Below are 18,958 nucleotides of genomic sequence, written 5' to 3'. Positions count from 1 at the left end.
ACATCTGCAGCAAGGTGCGGTTGAATCGTTCTGCGGGATTACTCTGGGGGTGGTATGGGGATGTCCGAGAATGACCAACCCCTGAGAGCTGCCCAAGGGTTCGGAAGAGCTCATTTTCGAACTCTCGCCCCTGATCATGATGGAGTTTGTTGGGGAACCCGAAGCGAGGTATAAAATCATTGTAGATCCGCTCTGCTGCAGTCCGCCCGGATTTGTTCTTGGTCGGGTAGGCCTGAGCGAACCGTGTAAAGTGGTCGACCACCACCAAAATGTATTCATACCCGCCTTTGCTTTTCTCGAGATGTAGGTAGTCTATACAGACAAGTTCAAGCGGTGAGTTGGACTTCAGGTTGCCCATGGGTGCACGCACATGAACTGTGGGTTTCTTTTGTTTAATGCAACAGCATTTCTTAGTGACGTAGTCCTCTATGCACCTCTTCATGTGAGGCCAATAGAACCTCTCTCGTGCGAGATGGAGGACCCTCTCCGTACCGACATGACCCATCTGGTCATGAAGATGTTTCAATACCATAGGCTGGTACAGGAGAGGTAGGACTAGTTGTTTCCGTTCGGGTGTTCGTCTGTACAAGATTCCATTTTCGAGGTGTAATCGGTCCCACTCGCGGAGGAGTTTACGAGCAGATCCTTCTAACGACCTCCTGATACTCTCACTGAGTCTGACATTAGACTCTTTAAGTCTGATGACCTCCTTCATCGTGGGGTCATCCCTTTGTGCCTGCATCAGGTCATCAGGTTTGACTTCCTGGAGAGCCGCGCCTGGCTGCAGCATAACGTCCTGAGAGGAAGCCAAGAGGACCGCCGCCCACGCAACTTCTTTCTGCTGGGCTATTCTTGCCCCCTCCCAAGCCGCTCTTACCACCTCCTGTGACAACTCTTCAGTACACGCTGACGTGAGGTTGTTCACATCCAGAGGAACACGAGACAACGTGTCGGCATCTATGTTTGTTTTCCCTGGCCTGTATTTGATGCTAAATCGAAAATCCGACAATTCCCCGACCCATCGATGACCAACTGCGTTCAGCTTAGCTGTGCTCATGATATACGTAAGCGGGTTATTGTCTGTGTAAATGGTGAAGTGTGGTGCGTAGAACAGATAATCTCTGAACTTTTCGCACACTGCCCATTTCAGAGCCAGGAACTCCAACTTGCCACTGTGCAGGTGGTAGTTCCGTTCAGCAGGCGACAGGGTTCGTGACCCATAGCCAATGACGCGCAACTTCCCGCCCTGCTGTTGGTAGAGCACAGCGCCCAGTCCCTGCTCGGATGCATCAGTGTGCAAAACAAAGGGCTGGTCAAAGTCTGGATATGCTAGCACTGGAGGATGGACTAGCATGTCGACCAGTTGTTCCAGTACCCTCTGATGCTCAGGAGTCCAGTCTATGGGCGCCCTCGATGGCATTTGGGGCCCTTTGGTTTTACTCTGACGGCCAAGAGTGGGCCGCTCTGAAGACTTGCTCTGGAGTAGCTCGTACAGTGGCTGAGCTATCCGCGAAAAGTTCTGTATGAAAGAGCGATAGTAGCTGAGGAAGCCCAGGACCCTCCTAAGATCACCTACTGTCTGTGGTGACTTGGTCTTCAGAGCCAAGACAGCCTCCAGATCCTTTGGGTCAATCCTGACGCCCTCAGCGCTAACTAAGCGCCCCACATAACGAACTTCTGCTTTGAAAAGCTCACACTTCTCAGGCCGCAGCTTCACACCATGGACCTGTAGGACCTGAAGCACTTTGCGGACCACCTCAACATGGGCTTCAAAAGACTGTGAGTAACAGAGGATGTCGTCAAGATATGGTACGCAACAGTCATCCCTCAGCGAACCTAAGATCTCTTCCATACTTCTCTGGAAGGCGGCGGGTGCATTAGTAAGCCCGAACGGGATTCTCACCCATTCGTATAGGCCCCAGGGTGTGGTGAAGGCGGTGAGATGGCGGGAGCCTTCATCCACAAACCCCTGGTGGTAAGCCTTGCCTTGATCAAGGATGCTGAACCAGGAGTATCCCCCTAAGGTGTCAAGTAGGTCGCGTATCCGAGGTAGTGGGTGTCGGTCTGGAACCGTTTTCTGGTTCAATAGACGGTAGTCTATGCAAAGACGGAGTGAACCGTCTTTCTTCCGTACACACACGATGGGAGCAGCATAAGAGGACTTGGATCTCACTATCCATCCCTTCACCAGGAGGTCTTGCACGTAATCTTTAACCTCCCGTAGCAGCGGCTTAGGTATGGAAGTATATGCTCTCTGCACTGGTATGTCATCCTTTAGGTTTATCACCATTTTCAGATCAGGATTACAACCAATATCATTCCCATCCCTCGCAAAGGCCCTGCACTCATCGAACAACATTCTCTCAACAATCTCTTTTTGTTCCTCCTCCAAATGTTCAAGGTTCACTGGCGGATGCCATGACGTTGGGAGAGGTTCAGCTGGCTCCACCGTTACCTCGCGAACTGTTACAGTAGGTGGGGACTCGTTTGGGGCCTCTGCCTCCACAATACGTTCAACCGGCTGTAAGGTGCCCAGGGCAGTCTTCCTCGTCAAGGTGATTTCATGTTTGGTGTCGTTACTCAGAGCAATGGCGACGTACGGCTTAGCTGGATTCTGTATTTCAACTAACCCCGTCCAGACATCCAACTGCTCTAGGGCCTGGTTACCCTCATCAGCCTCAAACAACACCAAACAATCGGACGGATTCATGGTTGATGGAACCCGGCACTTTACCCAGGTGACCTGTCCAGCAGGGATAACCACATCCCTTTCACCTGTTCTCAAGCGCCCCTGTGTCAAGTTTGGCTCTACTGTCTGGATAAAGCTTACCACCACCTCAGCTTTCTCAGGGGGAAGACAGATGGCATTACACAGCAAGGTAACAAGAGTAGGTATCAACCGCTCTGGTTGCCCCTCAATGATCTGTTCCAAGACATTGAAACCGATCAATGGTTTGTCCATAGACAAGGTACTGACGAGGACCGGAGTACTGACGGAGAGGCTGGGGTCTTCACCCCCTGGTAGGTTGATCATGATGGGTACCCAGCCATCAAATGGTATGGTTTCCCCATTGACTGCGCACACTTTTAACTCATCAATTTCCTCGATGATCTCTGACAAAGGTCGCATGACTAAGTCAGGCAAGTATCTGTCTTTCCAATCTCGACTTATGATGCTAACTTGAGCACCTGTGTCAAGTAGTGCTTTCACTGCTAAGCCATTCAAATTACACTGTATGAGAGCTTTCTTACCGATTAGCTTAGCAACTGCCCCACGTTTAGTGTGGGTTGCCATAACACCAGACGTAGCGAGTGCCTCACCCTGCTGCCAGTTAACTACTTCTGATGTGACTGGTGAGGGGGGACTGGGTTTGCTACTGTTAAGGCTAGGTTGGGTCCTCACCTCCCTTAAGCGCTCACTGTGGGGCTCTCTTTTGGACACGGTCACTGGGCGCCCCGCTGCAGAGACCGATTCACGTTTCCCTGGTTCTTAGATTTTTTTAAGCAGCCAACCGCCCTGTGACCCTCTTCCCCACAGATGAAGCAATGGCAACAATCTGGACGGTTCTGTTCAACACAGTTTGGACACCCAAAGGTTTTGTCTTTTCTGTTTCTTGACCTGTTTTGTGAGTATGGGTTCACTAGGTCTGAGGGTCGTGCTAAGGTCTGTTGTCTCATCGCCTCCACCAGCCCAGCGAGTTCATTAACTTTAGCTGTGAGTTCTTTAATCGGGTCAGTCTTGGTTGTGTCAATTGGTCGGTCTTGCTTTCTACATCCCTGGAGGGTGTTGAGCTCAGACTGAGCACTATGTGCGCTAGTTATGTTCTGTCGACGGGACGAGCCTATTCTCTTTTGCCTCTCACTTTCCTCGCTAGTGATTCTCATTATGTGGCGCAAGATTGTTTCATCACTCACCTCTCCGCTTGACAACAGAGGTTTTAACTCTCGCCTAATGTCACTGTGCTTATACCCAAGCCCCTGGTAGACCGAGTGCAAGAAAACATCCTGAACAGTAGCTGCACTGTACTTTATGCCTGCATCAGACATTTTGGATGTGAAGAGGACCCGCTGCTTCAACCCTATCACCCGGTAGAGAAACTGCTGTGGTGTCTCACTCTCGTCTTGTCTGGCACACATTAATTCCTGAAAGAGTTCTGTACTATTTTTCTCTCTCAGGTGGGCCTGGAGAAATCCCTTCAGTTCAAGTACAGTCAAATCATCTTTATTGATTAGCATATCTTTAAAAGTTCCAGGCTTTATTATCCTGAGCACTCCACGAACTATCTCTGCATCAGGGAAGCCTTCTCTAATCCCCTCATCCATCTGTTTGCAAATGTTGTTGTAGCTAATGTCGGATGAATGGTCACCAACTTGACCCCCTTGTACTCTAAATTCTCTTCTCTGGAGATAAGAGAGGTCTCTCAGAGAGATCATCCCCTCACGAGTGGGCTGGGCCCTTGGCTGCCCGGGTGGGTGGGGTTGTAGTGGGTCGCTCTGTGTTAGGTTAGCTTGAACTAGCAAACCCGTTGGCTGTCGAGGTGACTGTTCAGTGGGGACCATTACACTTTGTCTCAGTCTTTTACCAAGCGCCTCATAGCTATTTAACATCTCCTGCAGCTCAGCGTTAGTGATATCAGGGATAGAGCTGGCTAGGCCAGCCGGACTAGTTGTACCTGCAACTGGCGGCCGGTTAACCATGTTAGCTATCGTGGTCACCGGAACAGGCTGTGTAGGACTGTCCCCCATGCCACTTGAGGGGCGAGCTGGTTGCACGGTTTGTGTAAATGTCTGTGTAACAGGTGAATCTACGTCCTCACTATCATCACATACGTGTCGATTTTCAATCACATCATCAATGAAGTCCTTTAACATTAGCAAGTCCACCATCCCACCATCTTCTGCCTCAAGCAATGGCTTACTGTACATGAAAGAACTGATGTGGTCAAAGCAGCCCTCCTGGTCTGTCACGTCAAGCTCTGGCTGACCCGGGTCGGCAGGACCCACCTTCTTAGCGACCTTGTAGAGTTCTCCCGCTGACAGGGTGAGTAGGCTTCTCCTAATGTCCCACACTAGGCTCTTCCTCCCGCCCTCGGCCATGGCTGCAACTCCTTGCTGTCCCTCTCAATGGGCCACTCAGCACGACGATGGATCAGTCTCGGCTCCAACTCTCAGCTCGCTCAGCCTGCATCAGCTTTCGTCCTGGTCCCAGATGTCATTTATGGATCAGCCCCGACCACAAGGTGGCGCCGATCCCGGACGAGCCCCCAAGATTTGTTACGGGTCCCAAGGATGAAGACCACGATGACAAATATGTTACCTGTAAAAGCAGGTGAAGAGCGGAGTAAAGAAGACACGATGCGTCTCTGCTTTCCTCCAGAACGTGTCTGAGTCTGATTTATTTCACACAAATAAATGCTATATAAACACTAAACATGAGCTTTCAAAATACTAGTCAGCTGGTTCCTTATTCACATCAATTACATTTACTTATTTCACAACCTCAGTGAAATATACTCTCTTTAACTGGTTCAGTTTCTCAAATTCACACTTCTTTACATAACAGTTACATTCCTTTACCATATCAATAAACACATCACATTGTCTTCTGCAGTGTCTTACTGGCTAAACAGTTATATTCAATAACGGCATGAGTAAATATATCACATTTGTTTTCTACAGTAATTTACTGGCTAAACAGTTATAATCAATAACGGCATCAGTAAATACATCACATTTATTTCCTTCAGTAATTTACTGGCAAAGTCACTATTTAGTGTATCATGAAACCCAGCTTATTTAATTGTGAATGCCTCTGCTAGCTACACAGAGTTGCTCAGAATGCTTGTGTTACACTAGCTAATCTACTCAGTCACTTTAGCATAACTATTAACATTCACATCTCACAGAACTAGTTTGATTGGAACATTACAACACGTTTGCACAGAGCATAGGAGCGTACTGACTCTGCTTCACGAGCGCTCTACTTAACGAGCGGGCTCGCGGTGCGGCCGCGCGGGACACTCCTCTGGTTTCTCCCGTGTTTACATATAAATAACTCGGGCGGACCGCCTTAACTCTCTCATTCACATTAACGTGGGTAACCATGGTAACGATAAACAACATTTTCGGTGCGAGCACCATTTACCGACCTGTAAAAGCAGGTGAAGAGCGGAGTAAAGAAGACACGATGCGTCTCTGCTTTCCTCCAGAACGTGTCTGAGGAAGCAGCGGAAGGTGGGCTCCACTTACTGCACCCCGAAACCCTGGAGCAACCACCAAAGTTCCGCCCTCACTGCTTTCTAACATAAAATGAATCCCTTTTACATGGATTTCCTATCCTTTTAAAGAAACTGAAAATAAATACATATAGTAATGAAAAATGTCCCGTTACATGAGGGTTTTACACAAAATAATATTAATGTGGTCATTCCCTCACAGGGGTGCCACAATTACAATGATGTAAGCACATGTGACGTCCGTGGCAGCAACAGAAGTGTGTGGATAACATGAAGTGCGGGAGAGAGTAGGATTTAGGATTTAAAGCGTGGAAGTACTTACATAACTTTAAGTTTCAGTCCGTAAAAAGTGACAAAAACATTAGCATCCGCTGTACACTCTGCGTGGGAAGAAAACTTCTTTCTACAGCAAAAATTAAACTTCAAATCTGAGCAAGCACTGAGCACGCTGCCACGGAATGTGAAATTCACAGAGAAACCCTCGGATCCTCCTGCTGACATCCCCACTGCAGCACTGGGCAAACCTCCACTGGCCCCACTCCTGCTAAACACGTGAAAACAGACTTACGAGCGACAGGACTTAGTGCCGCTCAATATTTGATTTTATTTATTTTTTGCTGTGTTTTACTTGCATCTACTAGAAAGAGCGAGTGTAGACACAAAACATTATTTTATTTTATATGCTGGAAATATGCAGAAATGGGTTTAAATGTTAAAGAATTTCTTCAAGTCAAAGACAGTTGCATATAATTTAATTTTTGCTTAATGCAATGTGTATAAGATTAAAAGATTAAAACTCATAAAACTATTTTTAAAAAGAGGCTTTCCATTTGATTCAAATTTATATGATAGATTATGCATAAAAAATATAATTGGTCTGAAAGGTCTGTTGCTTTATTACGTATTCAGGTTAAGTATAATGTTTTTTAAAAGTAACTAAGTAACTAAATACTTTTGAAAATAAGTAATCAGTAAAGTAATGGGATTACTTTTTTTTGAAAAATAATCAGTAATTAGTTACTAATTACTTTTTTCAAGTAACTTGACCAACACTGTATATAAGTGCCAGTCACTTTACCGTTCCCTACTGAACTGCTGCAACTTCTATTCACGCATATTTAATATCATAAGAGATCAAAATCTGAAACCAGCCGTATGAAATTGCTACAGGAGGGTGAACATAAAAAAAGCTGTTTTTACTTCACTGAACTGTTTGGCAGTGACTATGACACATTTTGATGTAAAGGATCCACATTCATATTTCATTCTTTACAGTTTGTAAACACATACTTCTCATTTTTTCTTCACCTCAGCGTAGAGTTCCTCTTGGCCATGAGCTCTCTGTGTTAAGCTGTTTTCTGGCTTGTTGACTTTCACCTGTGCGTACACCATATCCTGCTGCTGTTCTCTGTCCTGCACTGACTCAGAGGATGCGTCAAATCCCAGCTTAGAGAAGCTGATCTCTCCATAATGGATGTTTTCTTCCTCTTTTTCTGTGTTATTTGCTGACCCTCCAACAACCTGCTCTTCATGAAGTTGAATCTATGAAATAATCCAAATAAGAAAATTTGTGAGGTAGATCTGTAGAGTCCATTATTAATCATGTTTTTAGACATTTGAAAGTTTGTGACTAGGTGGCTGTTTACGATCATAAGTTCAGCACTTTCTTACCTGGGTGTGTTGTTGAGTTTGATGTGTTGACTTTAACCACCTGGACGACATAACAGATAGTAAAATGAAATCTGATTATGTTTATTATATGTGAAAGTAAATCTAAGCTTGATGGGAAATTTTTTTTTTTAAATGCAGCTAAAATATCACCGTTAAATATCATGTCTACTGTGATGTGTGATACTTGCCAAAGAAAGATTATCAAACAAATGAGTAAGATGATCCCAGAGATTCCTCCAAGAAGTAGGACCAGTGTGGATTCTGTGCGAGTCAAACAATATACAATAATGTGGACTTAAAGATACCTTTGCAAAAGCTTTTTTTACATTATTGTTAAGTTTCAGTGTAGCAATGTAATTAATAGATCAACAAGGAAATCTTCAAAGACAATAGAAAAATTGAATAAAAGAAAGACATCAATGTCTTCAGCCTTTATCTTTACCTCCAACAGTCACATGAATCTCTGCTGATGTCTGATTACCCAGATCATTAGTGGCCACACAGTAATAAACTCCTCCATCTGTTACATTGAAGCTGTAAATCTCTCCTTCAGATACTTTCACAGCTCCATCTCTGATCTTCTTGAACCAGGTGAAGCTGCTGACTGGAGGTTTGGCTCTGCTGGAGCAGGTCAGCTTCACCCAGCTGCCTGTTGATACCAAACCTGATGGACTGATGGATGCTGAGGTGTCTTTAGGAGCATCTGGAGAAAAAATATCCCATAGATCAAACTCATACTGATCAGTGTGCTCACAAGCATTATGATTCCCACAGTTTTCACTATAGTGTAGACGCCAACCAGATTTCTGTAATGCAAGAAATTAGAGCAAAGAAAACTGTTTGAAGTGACAGAAAAAATGTTTAATAGTAAATGAGACCATTTAAAATGAATCAAAGTGATGGAAATGTTTACTTTTAAACAACAGTGTAAAGGATGTTGTGGGAAAAAACCTGTATCTTTAACGTTTAAAAGCTGAATTAATGACCTGTGAAGGATGAAGTACAATCTTGATTTTTATAAAATAAAATTCAGTATCTTATAAAGCAAACTTCTTTTCATCCTCTCTCATAAAGTATATCACAAAGAAAATTAGAAAAAAAGGAAAATGCAATTTTTAAAATAACTGGTGAGTAATTTTACCTCCAACAGTCACATGAATCTCTGCTGATGTCTGATTACCCAGATCATTAGTGGCCACACAGTAATAAACTCCTCCATCTGTTACATTGAAGCTGTAAATCTCTCCTTCAGATACTTTCACAGCTCCATCTCTGCTCTTCTTGAACCAGGTGAAGCTGCTGACTGGAGGTTTGGCTCTGCTGGAGCAGGTCAGGTTCACCCAGCTGCCTACTGACACCAAACCTGATGGACTGATGGATGCTGAGGTGTCTTTAGGAGCATCTGGAGGGGAAAAAAAGACATATCCCATAAATCATGTTGTCCTATAGGATTCAGTTCAACAGCAAACTCTGATTGTCTTACATGAAACACTGAGAGTCTCTTCTGTCTCTGCTGTCTTGGTGTCTTTTCCTTGGTTCACAGGATATCTGGCAGAGCAGCTGATCTTCTTTCCATCATGTGTGTCTGACAGAGTGATGGTCTGCTGGATTTTAGTTGTAAAGCTTCCATCTGTGTTTTCCTCTATTTTGTTGTGAGAGTCTTGTTGGAGATTCCAGGTGAGTTGAGGAGGGGAGTGTGGACACGGAGTGAGAGCTGAGCAGGTTATAGTGACAGACTCCTTCTCCTTCAGATCACCTGGGATTGTAATATTGGGCCTCCAAGGAGAATCTGTGGTTTCACATCAGAAACATATTAACACTAAAGAACACAACACATTACGTTTGAACTGTTACGGATTCTCAGATTTGCTCACATAAACTTAATAACGGTGTAAAAAATACAAACTCATTTCTAAAACAGCTGAGATTTGCTGTTTCATTCACAAATCACTTAAACATATAATTAACTTAAAATTGTACAAAATTAACATATGAATGTTTAAAATGAGACATAATTGTTTTTTTAAATATTGAAACATTTGAAGCTAATCTTCAATTAAAAGTTGGGACACAAATAACGTTCACTAGCTGAGACCACATCCTCAATAACGATGAGCAATGAAGGATGAGGGATTATGAACTGGAACTGCAGTTAGGGAAAGGCCTCGGAGGGGACTGGCAATGTACTAATGAGAAGTGAATGAAGGAAAAGAGAAGGGTTATCGGTGAAGGGGGCATATGTAGCCTGAGGCCGGAAGGGGCGTGAATGAGGTGTGGTCCCACTTCTGAAATTCAGATGATATCTCCACTAAGACGTGAGCGTTCTCGAAAACATTTGTAATCTACTGAGGTTAAATCTTTCAGAATTAAATATAACGAGGGATTCCTCCCTCTGTGAATGACTGCAGATAATTAAATAATTTTACAAGGATGTTGTATAACTGTTAAAAAAATTATATTAAACTTAATATCGCAAAGCATGTGGATATTTTGTGCTACATAACTTGTTTAAAAAAAAAATCACAGAATCTGTAGACAGAGCATGTGTTTACAACAAAGCATGCTGAAACCCAGCTGTGACAAGAATGACAGGCCAAACCATCTCACTGTTTTGATTTGATTTGAACAGACATCATTCTGTGGTGGAAATCACTGCATGAGCTCAAAAAACCTTTTGTTAGTGTTCAAAACCATAGCTATTTTTTTTGTATCCAAAATGTGAAGACAAAACTTTACCATGAAAAGAAAAAAGATATCTAAAGATTACCCTCTATCAATGCTGTCAATCAATTTAAATTAATAAATCATTTTCAATATGTGATTAACTGATTTTAAAGCTGATAAGAAAAATCTTCATTTTTAATTTAATGACTCCATGGGGTATACTGGCATCAAAAGATGTTCAATGTATAATAAAAAACAGTGAAAATATGAGAAACTTGCTCTAAAGTCTTGAGGAAACTTTTGTGTGAAACATGAATACAGAAAATTTGGATTTAAAATCTCACAGTCTCACACAGTTTTGTATGAGCCTTAAAAATAAGCAGCAATGTGGTTTTAATGATCCTATCTCCACATTTTCACCTTTTTAAAAAAAAACAAAACAATCAAATTCATCAGTTTTGTTCTATGATATGCTGTTTTGTAAATGATTTCTAAATCCTTTCATTTAGTTTTTTTCTTACATTTCAGCAATTGTTGGAGGTTCTTTGGAAATAAGTTTTTACAAGAGTGAAATAAATCAGGACAATCATTGTGACAGTATTGTTACTTTTAGCTGAAACAAGAATGATTTAAGTAACAGAGAGGTAGTTTCAGAGAGTAGAATGTAATTTCACTTTATAAACAAATTAAAAACTTTATGTTCTTTACCTCTGACTGTTATTTGAAGAGGATCACAAGCAGCTGTCGCCTTGAATGGTTCACTCTCTGCTCTGAAGAAGTATGTGTCTGTGTATGTGGCGGTTAAATTAGAAAACAGAGTGGTGCAGTCTCTCTGACTCAGGTTCCCAGTAATACTCATTGGATAGATGCTAACTGCTTCACTACTGTTGAAGATCACATTGTTCGGATATTTGCCAAAGTGGGATTGATTTTTAATCCACACTCCAAAAGTTTTACTTGTGTTGTTAAATGTCTGTCCTTCTTTGGGTCTGAAGCTACATGGGATTTGCAAACAAGATCCACTCAGTGCTTCCAGCTGCTTTGGTGCAGTTATGGAGAGTGCTGCTTCACCAGTACAACCAGCCAAAGCACCTGTAAACACAATTTAATGATTAATCCATTCACACATTAACATTAAACAAATTAACTACATAAACTCTCGACAAAAAATAGCTCTATGTTCACTTTGTTACTAAATGAAGTCCACAGCTACTGCTCTATGTCCCAGTGTTTTAAGTTTTCTGATTTCAGGATTGTTTAGTTTCCTCGTTCTTTTCCTGGTTTAATTATTTGTATTTCTGGTTGTGAATTTCATTTAGTCTGTTCTCATTGCTCCCTCCCTGCGTAGTCTATCGTATATGTTTATTTCCGTCTCTGTGGTCATTCTTCTGTGTTCCATTTTTCTGAGTTTGTTACTCTTGTCTCTGTGCTCTGTTCGTTTATCCCCTGTGTTTCTGCAGTCAGTCGTTTCTTCACGTCTCAGTGTCAAGTCTGTCTTTTTGTGAATGTCTCTTGTTTCCTGTTTTACTTTGACAGTCTCACGTCCTTTGTTAATGTTTTCAGTTTTGCTTCCTTCCCGTCTCGTTATGTGTGATTACTCCCAGCTGTGCTCTTCTCCTGTGTCTCATTCCCTCGTTATCCATCTGTGTATTTAAGCCCTGTTTTCCTCTGCCTGTTGTTGTGTCGTTATCCTGTATGGCTCTGTGTTCTTCTGCAATCCTCGTGTTACTCTGTTGTCCTCTGAGCTCCTCTTTTCCCTCACTATTGTTAGCTCCTAGTTTCTAGTTTTGTTCCTGTGTCCAGTCTCTAGTTTTCAGTGTGTAAGTGTTTGGTTTTGCAGCAATAAAGTGGGCTCCTTGCGTTTACTTCTCTGTTTACAAATTCTGCTTTTCAGTCCTTTTCCACATCCACATTGTAAAATAACTCCAATAATGACTTTGAAATACTGAAATACTCACCTGAAACAAACAGGACAATCAGTAAGATGCTGACTGTCTCCATGTTCACACACAGACTACTCTACTGCCTGGATTAAAAAAAGAGATCATTTCACGTATGGAGCTGTAACACTGTACTTAATATTTTAGAGCAGTTTCACAAGAAAAATGTTCCTTCTCCATTCATACAGTTCTTTTTTTTCTTGTAGTGCTTTGCTTTAAATATGTTGAAATACAAAACTTAAACATCACTAAATAAAATTATTTTACATGTACCTGACAGTGCAGTACAAGAAAGATAAAAAGTTACTGAATATAAGCAATAAAATGTTTCCTCACCAAACAAGCCCAAGTGTAGTCTTATTATTTTATCGTTTTAACAGAATTACATTGAACCGTGTTGCCGAGCCGATGTTAGAAAGAAGGAAGTACAGAGCGAGAACAAGCTGGTTAAAAAAGTGCATTAACGTCATTTTGTCACAAAGCTGTTGCAGGCGTCACTCGATGCCTCTGAGAAAAACTCTTCAGTGCTGCTGATATCCTGTGACAGAGGAAGTCACATATATATTTAAAGTCACAAATGACCTACACACCCTCAAAGACCTTTTTACTGATCTGAGTTTTTTTAAGCTTGCACACTTTTACAGAATGTATTTATTAACATGAAATAATTCTTTATTACCAGGAATTATGTACACATGTATAGAGAAGCTATGCAAACACAAATGATGCTGAAAGAATACATTTGGATGCTAAAATATTAATTAATATGATACATCAAAAATAGAAGTTATTGAATCCTGCCGTCTAATGCAGCAAAGTTTATTCAGATCAGACACTAAATGACAAATTTTGATTTCTAATCTTACTGGTCAAAAAACAATATTATGATTATAACACCTTAATCAATCCATCTAGTAGATTTCTTTTATAAAACATTACAAACTAGATATGTTTAGGTCTAGTTTGTAATGTAGATCTGAGTATTACAGAATTACAAACTTTTTCCACAGTTGAGTTTTTCACTGAAATCTGTATGTGCTTTAAATTCTCCAGAAACACCGAGACTGCATTTTAAAACTATCAGATTCACTACACCGTTGGAGAATTTAGCATTTAAAGTAAGGATGTTTTTGCATAGATGTTGTTTTTCATTTATGGTCCCATTCAGCCCTCAGTGTGATCTCAGAGTGCTTTTTCAGCATTTTATTTGTGTCTCTCTGAAGCAGAGCGGTGCAATAAATCAGGGATACGACAGGTTTCACATATTCCTTATTTCAGTGATACAACATTACAAACATTCTTGGAATCTGTTACTGAAATTGCTTCTTGTGTAAAATAATAAATTATATAGCAGTAATTATAATTATACACATGACTGAATGATTGGCTGATGCATCTCTTGTGTATCTCTTGAGACAGTAACCAGAGTTGTGAGCCTTTGTTTGGCAGCTTCTAATTTAATGCTTCTAAGAAACGTGTAGGAAATGTCTCCGTAGTGTTTTAGGTCCACCAGGGTGGGCAGTGATAATAGAAGCTCATTAAATCAAGCATTTCAAGTTTTTCAGGACCCTTATTATCATCATCATAGAATCACAATACTGACCCTTTCTGTAAAACACTTCATTATTTGTGGGGAATATAAACTTCTTATGAGATTTATTAGAATCAGTGATGATTTTGCATTGATCAAATAATTTTAACCACAGATAATGTAAAAATGCAGCAAATAGAGAACTGTAGTTGGCCTATCTGCAATGATCTATCAGACTGCAAATGGCTGAAATGAGACAGCTCACTTGGAACAAAGTACGAGGAATGCTTCTTATAAAACTTACCAGGAATATATCCTGATCAGCCACAACATTAAAATCACGGTGAAGTGAATACTAACACAACTCAGGCGCAGACCAGGAATCCTTTGCAAAAGTTGACAGTGCATTTATTTACAGTGATTACACCAGGTGATAATAAATAGAAAGTGTTAGGGAAAAAGGTCCAAAACACACTTCACTCTCTCAGCAAAGTCCAACACCTTTCCTCCTGCGCTCCTCTCGCTCACTCGCTCGTTCAAAATTACAGGGACAGCTGAGCTGAAAAAAAAAATTGCTGAAGTTAAGTTAAAAATGAGCTGAAAAGTACAAAATTTTTCACCTGAAAAAAAAAGTGCTGAACTATTGAAAGCTGACGTTCACACCGAAGAGGTTGAAAAGCAGCTGAGCATGTTTAAAATGTGCATTTGAGTAATGACAAAAGAAAATTTAAAGTCAGAAAACTTCTGAATGAATATTAAAAGTTTAAAACGTTTGTCTGTTTGTTTTGAGAGATGCATTGCTAGAAACAGGGAAACGATGGCTACGTTTTGAGGGTAAAATGGTGGCTGTGGAGCAAACACTGTGCACAAAGCAGCAGTTGAAACAGAAGTTTTAAAGATTAATCTTTGGCAGAGCTCATTAAGCAGGCAGGTGTGAGCCTGGTTGCTATAGCGACTCTAGCCAGCGGCACCACACACACAGAAGCTGTGTCCCAAAATGTAGGCCGCACCCTTCGGAGGCCGCATTTGTAGACCGATTACGTCACAGCCAGGCGACGAAGGCTGTCCCAATTCGAAGGCTGCTCCAAACACGGCTAACAAATGCGTCCTTCATTTCCCCGAATTTGAAGGATGGGTCGGGGGTCAGTTTCCAGCAATGGCGGCAGCTACGGAGGCGGTAGAAACGGTGGCCGAAGCAGTGGCGGTCCTAGCCTGTTTGGCGCCCTGGGCGAACACTCCCTCTGCCCCCCCCCCCCTCCCCCCACACACACATACACATAAAACAGATTAAGGATTGTACATTAACATAAAATTGTTGTCGGAACCATACTGAATTTCACCAGAGAAACACACACACACACATATGAAGAGAGAGAGAGTTTGCATTGTATGCAAACGGCTACCAAACAGCCATCATAATTTGTCATACACTGAGAACAGGACAAATCAACAATTGACAACGACTAATTAATATTAAAATCTGTAACATAATGTATTGTTTTGAGTTTAGTCTGTTACTGTTGCTATTTTTACTATTTCTTCTTGGAGCAACTGTAACCCACATAATTTCCTTATGGGTTAATAAAGTATTCTGATTCTGATTGTTCAGGATGACCTGCCATTATCCAATGACACATCTGCTTACCTGTATCTTTTACTCGTTTCTCCTCCTCTTCTTTTCTATTTTTTCTAAACTGAGCACCTGATGGCTTTGAACTTTTCTTGTCCATCTTCCATTGGTTTTAATTTTGCACTCCAGTATGAACACCCATCCCCCAACCCGAGGATCACCACAACATAACCTAATAGACCTACACCTTAGTTCACAGATTGACTTTGTCTAAGGTGTATTTCTGGGATTTCACACAACCCAGGATTCAAAACATGAATACATAATGGGCCTGGATTTACAACATTATGAATGAAATGTGCTCTACTTGAAAGCAGCCGGCCCCTCCCCTGTCGACGGGTTGTGTGTGAGACTTTAAATCATCAAATTGTAAATTATAAATTTTAAATTGTTATTGATCCCTTTACCCCTGGTCCTAAAGTGTATATTTATTTTCTTACTCTTCTTATATTTATTGTTTGTTTACTTGCACTGCTGTAACTGGAGCCTCGTCGTCTCATCTCTCTATATACTGGACTGTATGTAGCGGAGATGACAATAAAGTTTACTTTGACTTCAGCAGCAAGCAGGCGCACCGAGGGCTCTCGCGCTAACTTTATAGAATTTCGAAAAAACTTTATAATTATGCAAATTATAAGTCTGTATCATGATGTCTGGTATTTTCATGTTTGCTGGTTTGTTTTTATTTTGTTTTATTTTGCGAGTTGGTTATTAGATGCTGCTCCAGCCGGTCAGAGAATCCCCCGCCGCTCCGCCCTCTCCTCCCTGTGCCGCAAGCAGCAGGCGCACCTCGCAAACGGAGGGCGCCCTTACTCCCAGCAAACGGGCGGTAGAAAACCGATCGGTGCCTATGCCATTCCCAATATGCGCTGGCATGAGGTCGGGGCAGCTTGAGTACGAGCAATTATTTATTGATTTATTTATTTTTTCCGATGCCCGTGATGCCGCCCCCCACCACAATGCCACTGTTGTGCCAAAGTAGTTACCCCCGGCAAAAATTGTTTCCCCATTCACGAGAGCGCGCAAAGTAGGAGGAGCCACTTGCCCAGCTCCGTTCTGTACGCTACTTGTCACTGATCTGCAGTCGACGCAATAAAGAGTAAAAGCTGGAAAACAGCAGACTCGATGAATTTAATATTAGTTTCGTCACATTGTAATGTGCCGTGTGGAAGACAATTTACCTTAAACTGTATTAAAGTATTCCCAGGTACACTGAAATAACCTGCTGGGAATACTTTGTCTAGAAAAAGACTTTGATACTATAATACTGTAAAACCAGACGCGATCATGGCAACACGTCGCTCTCCGGTGAATTTACACTCGGTTTACACTTTGTAGCGAAGCTATCACGAAGGAGTTTATTTGCAAAATCAATCACAGTATAACCAATAAGCACAGTAACTTTGGAGACGATTTCTTCTTCACAGCAAAAGTTATGGAGGGGTACAAAATTTATCAGGCTGTGTGGCATCGGCTGCCAAAATGTGTGCCCCCCCCATCTGTAATCCATATTGGCGTTGCTATCACAAAGGGTATATTTGCAAAATAAGTCACAGTATAACCAATAAGCACAGTAACTTTGGAGACGAATTCTTCTTCACAGCAAAAGTTATGGAGGGATACAGATTTTATCAGGCTGTGTGGCATCGGCTGCCAAAATGTGTGCCCCCCCCATCTGTAATCCATATTGGCGTTGCTATCACAAAGGGTATATTTGCAAAATAAGTCACAGTATAGCCAATAACTACAGTAACTTTGGAGAGGATTTCTTCTTCACAGCAAAAGTTATGGAGGGATACAGATTTTATCAGGCTGTGTGGCAGCGTCTGCCCCCGATAAATAATGCACATTGGCATTGCAATCATGAAAGAGTTTATTTTCAAAATAAGTCACAGTATAACTAATAACTACAGAAACTTTGGAGACCATTTTAATTTTTTTAGACTTCTTAATTTAACATCTACATCTATACATGTAGATATGAGTGTTCTCAACAATGTGTGCCATAAGAACACTAGCTGTGCAACTTTAGTGTCAACTATGTACAAGCGAAACAAATAAACACGTCTTCTGGTGGTGGGCTTTTCAAGCAGAGCTGGTGGAACCACCGCAAACACATCTCACACTGAATCTGTAAAAAATAAATAAATACAAATCCCAATGTTAAAATTTCATTTATGGGAATTGATCATAACATTTAGCAGTCATTCATGATGACATTACCCATTTATTGTCAGTTTCATGCTCTTCTTCCCCGCAGAAATAACAGATGTTTGTCAGGTCATCTGTTTTAAAAAGTGAAAAAATAGCACATAGAGTATACTACCTACTGCACTTATTACTTCATTCAAACAACTATATGGTTTGTTTCTACAGCCATCATGATAAAAATATTCATGATGTCAGAACACTGAATGGTGGAAAATGAGTTACCTGTCTCTAGGAGGAGAGTGGTGGCAATTTGCAGCCTGTGTGTGTTTACGGCCTTTTTTGTAGATGGAAAGTCTATTGACTCTTTTCGCAAGATCTTTTCAGCAAACTGAAAAAGAGATTCTAAGATGACTCAATAGGCTAATATCGTAAATGTTATTTTATAGAAATTTGATTTCTGTGAATCAATTTCTTTATTCTCTTGTGTAATTATCTTATATTCCTTTTCCTGTCATTAACATTTATTACAACACAACATTTCCAATATTCTCGTATATGTGTATGCATTACGGTTAAGACTCGTACTTTCAATGCAAAGACTCCACATGAGGTAGCGTCCACTTGTTTTGGGTGTTTGACTGTGTCACAAGTCCACCTTGAGACGTTGCATCCTTTTTTTCGCATGAATGCCCTGAAAGACAAGTACAATAAAAACAAATAACATGTTTTTAAATTTTGGTGACACAAAAAGGCTAACAGTATGGAGAGCTTAAGTGTCTGTTGAACATCAAGTTAAGAACACTGACCACACTGTTTTGTTAAAATCATAACTTTTTAAAAGTCTACAACGCATTTCCGTGGACAATTACTTGTGCTTTTGTTTTCCGGTTTCCTCCCATGATATAGAAATCAATCACTCACACAGTACACTTTGAAGAGATGTGGAGGAGAAGCAAAGATGAAATTCACACATGTATATCCTATGTGAAATTATTTTAGAAATTTGTCTGATGTTTTATTGCTAAACCTCCACAACACTTTATGCAACTACTAAACATTATTATCCCGTGCTATATTTTCTAATATAAAAACATCATCTCATACAGACATCAGGTCCTCAAATAAACATTGAAAC

The 18,958-nt window shown here is 41.3% G+C and overlaps 2 protein-coding genes and 1 long non-coding RNA gene across 3 annotated transcripts in view; 1 reads left to right on the top strand and 2 right to left on the bottom strand.

The window, feature by feature from the left end:
• Nucleotides 1–18,958, top strand: part of LOC134634170 (vascular cell adhesion protein 1-like) — a 383,264-nt gene that overhangs the window by 272,686 nt on the left and 91,620 nt on the right. The window lies entirely within an intron of this gene.
• LOC134634165 (myelin-associated glycoprotein-like) lies at nucleotides 8,333–12,572 on the bottom strand. Its single transcript, XM_063483227.1, has 4 exons — nucleotides 12,530–12,572; nucleotides 11,280–11,663; nucleotides 9,391–9,696; nucleotides 8,333–8,610 (listed from the first exon to the last, which is right to left on the bottom strand). Exons 1-4 carry the CDS (start codon nucleotides 12,570–12,572, stop codon nucleotides 8,333–8,335), a joined length of 1,011 nt encoding a protein of 336 aa, XP_063339297.1.
• Nucleotides 17,910–18,484, bottom strand: LOC134634669 (uncharacterized). Its single transcript, XR_010094863.1, has 3 exons — nucleotides 18,409–18,484; nucleotides 18,106–18,211; nucleotides 17,910–17,957 (listed from the first exon to the last, which is right to left on the bottom strand). It is a non-coding gene; the product is annotated as an uncharacterized LOC134634669 (long non-coding RNA).

The sequence above is a fragment of the Pelmatolapia mariae genome, linkage group LG9 (genome assembly GCF_036321145.2).
Source record: "Pelmatolapia mariae isolate MD_Pm_ZW linkage group LG9, Pm_UMD_F_2, whole genome shotgun sequence".
Taxonomy (NCBI): Eukaryota; Metazoa; Chordata; class Actinopteri; order Cichliformes; family Cichlidae; genus Pelmatolapia; species Pelmatolapia mariae.
The sequence above is the reverse complement of the archived record's forward strand: the minus strand, read 5'-3'. Positions and strand labels throughout refer to the sequence as shown.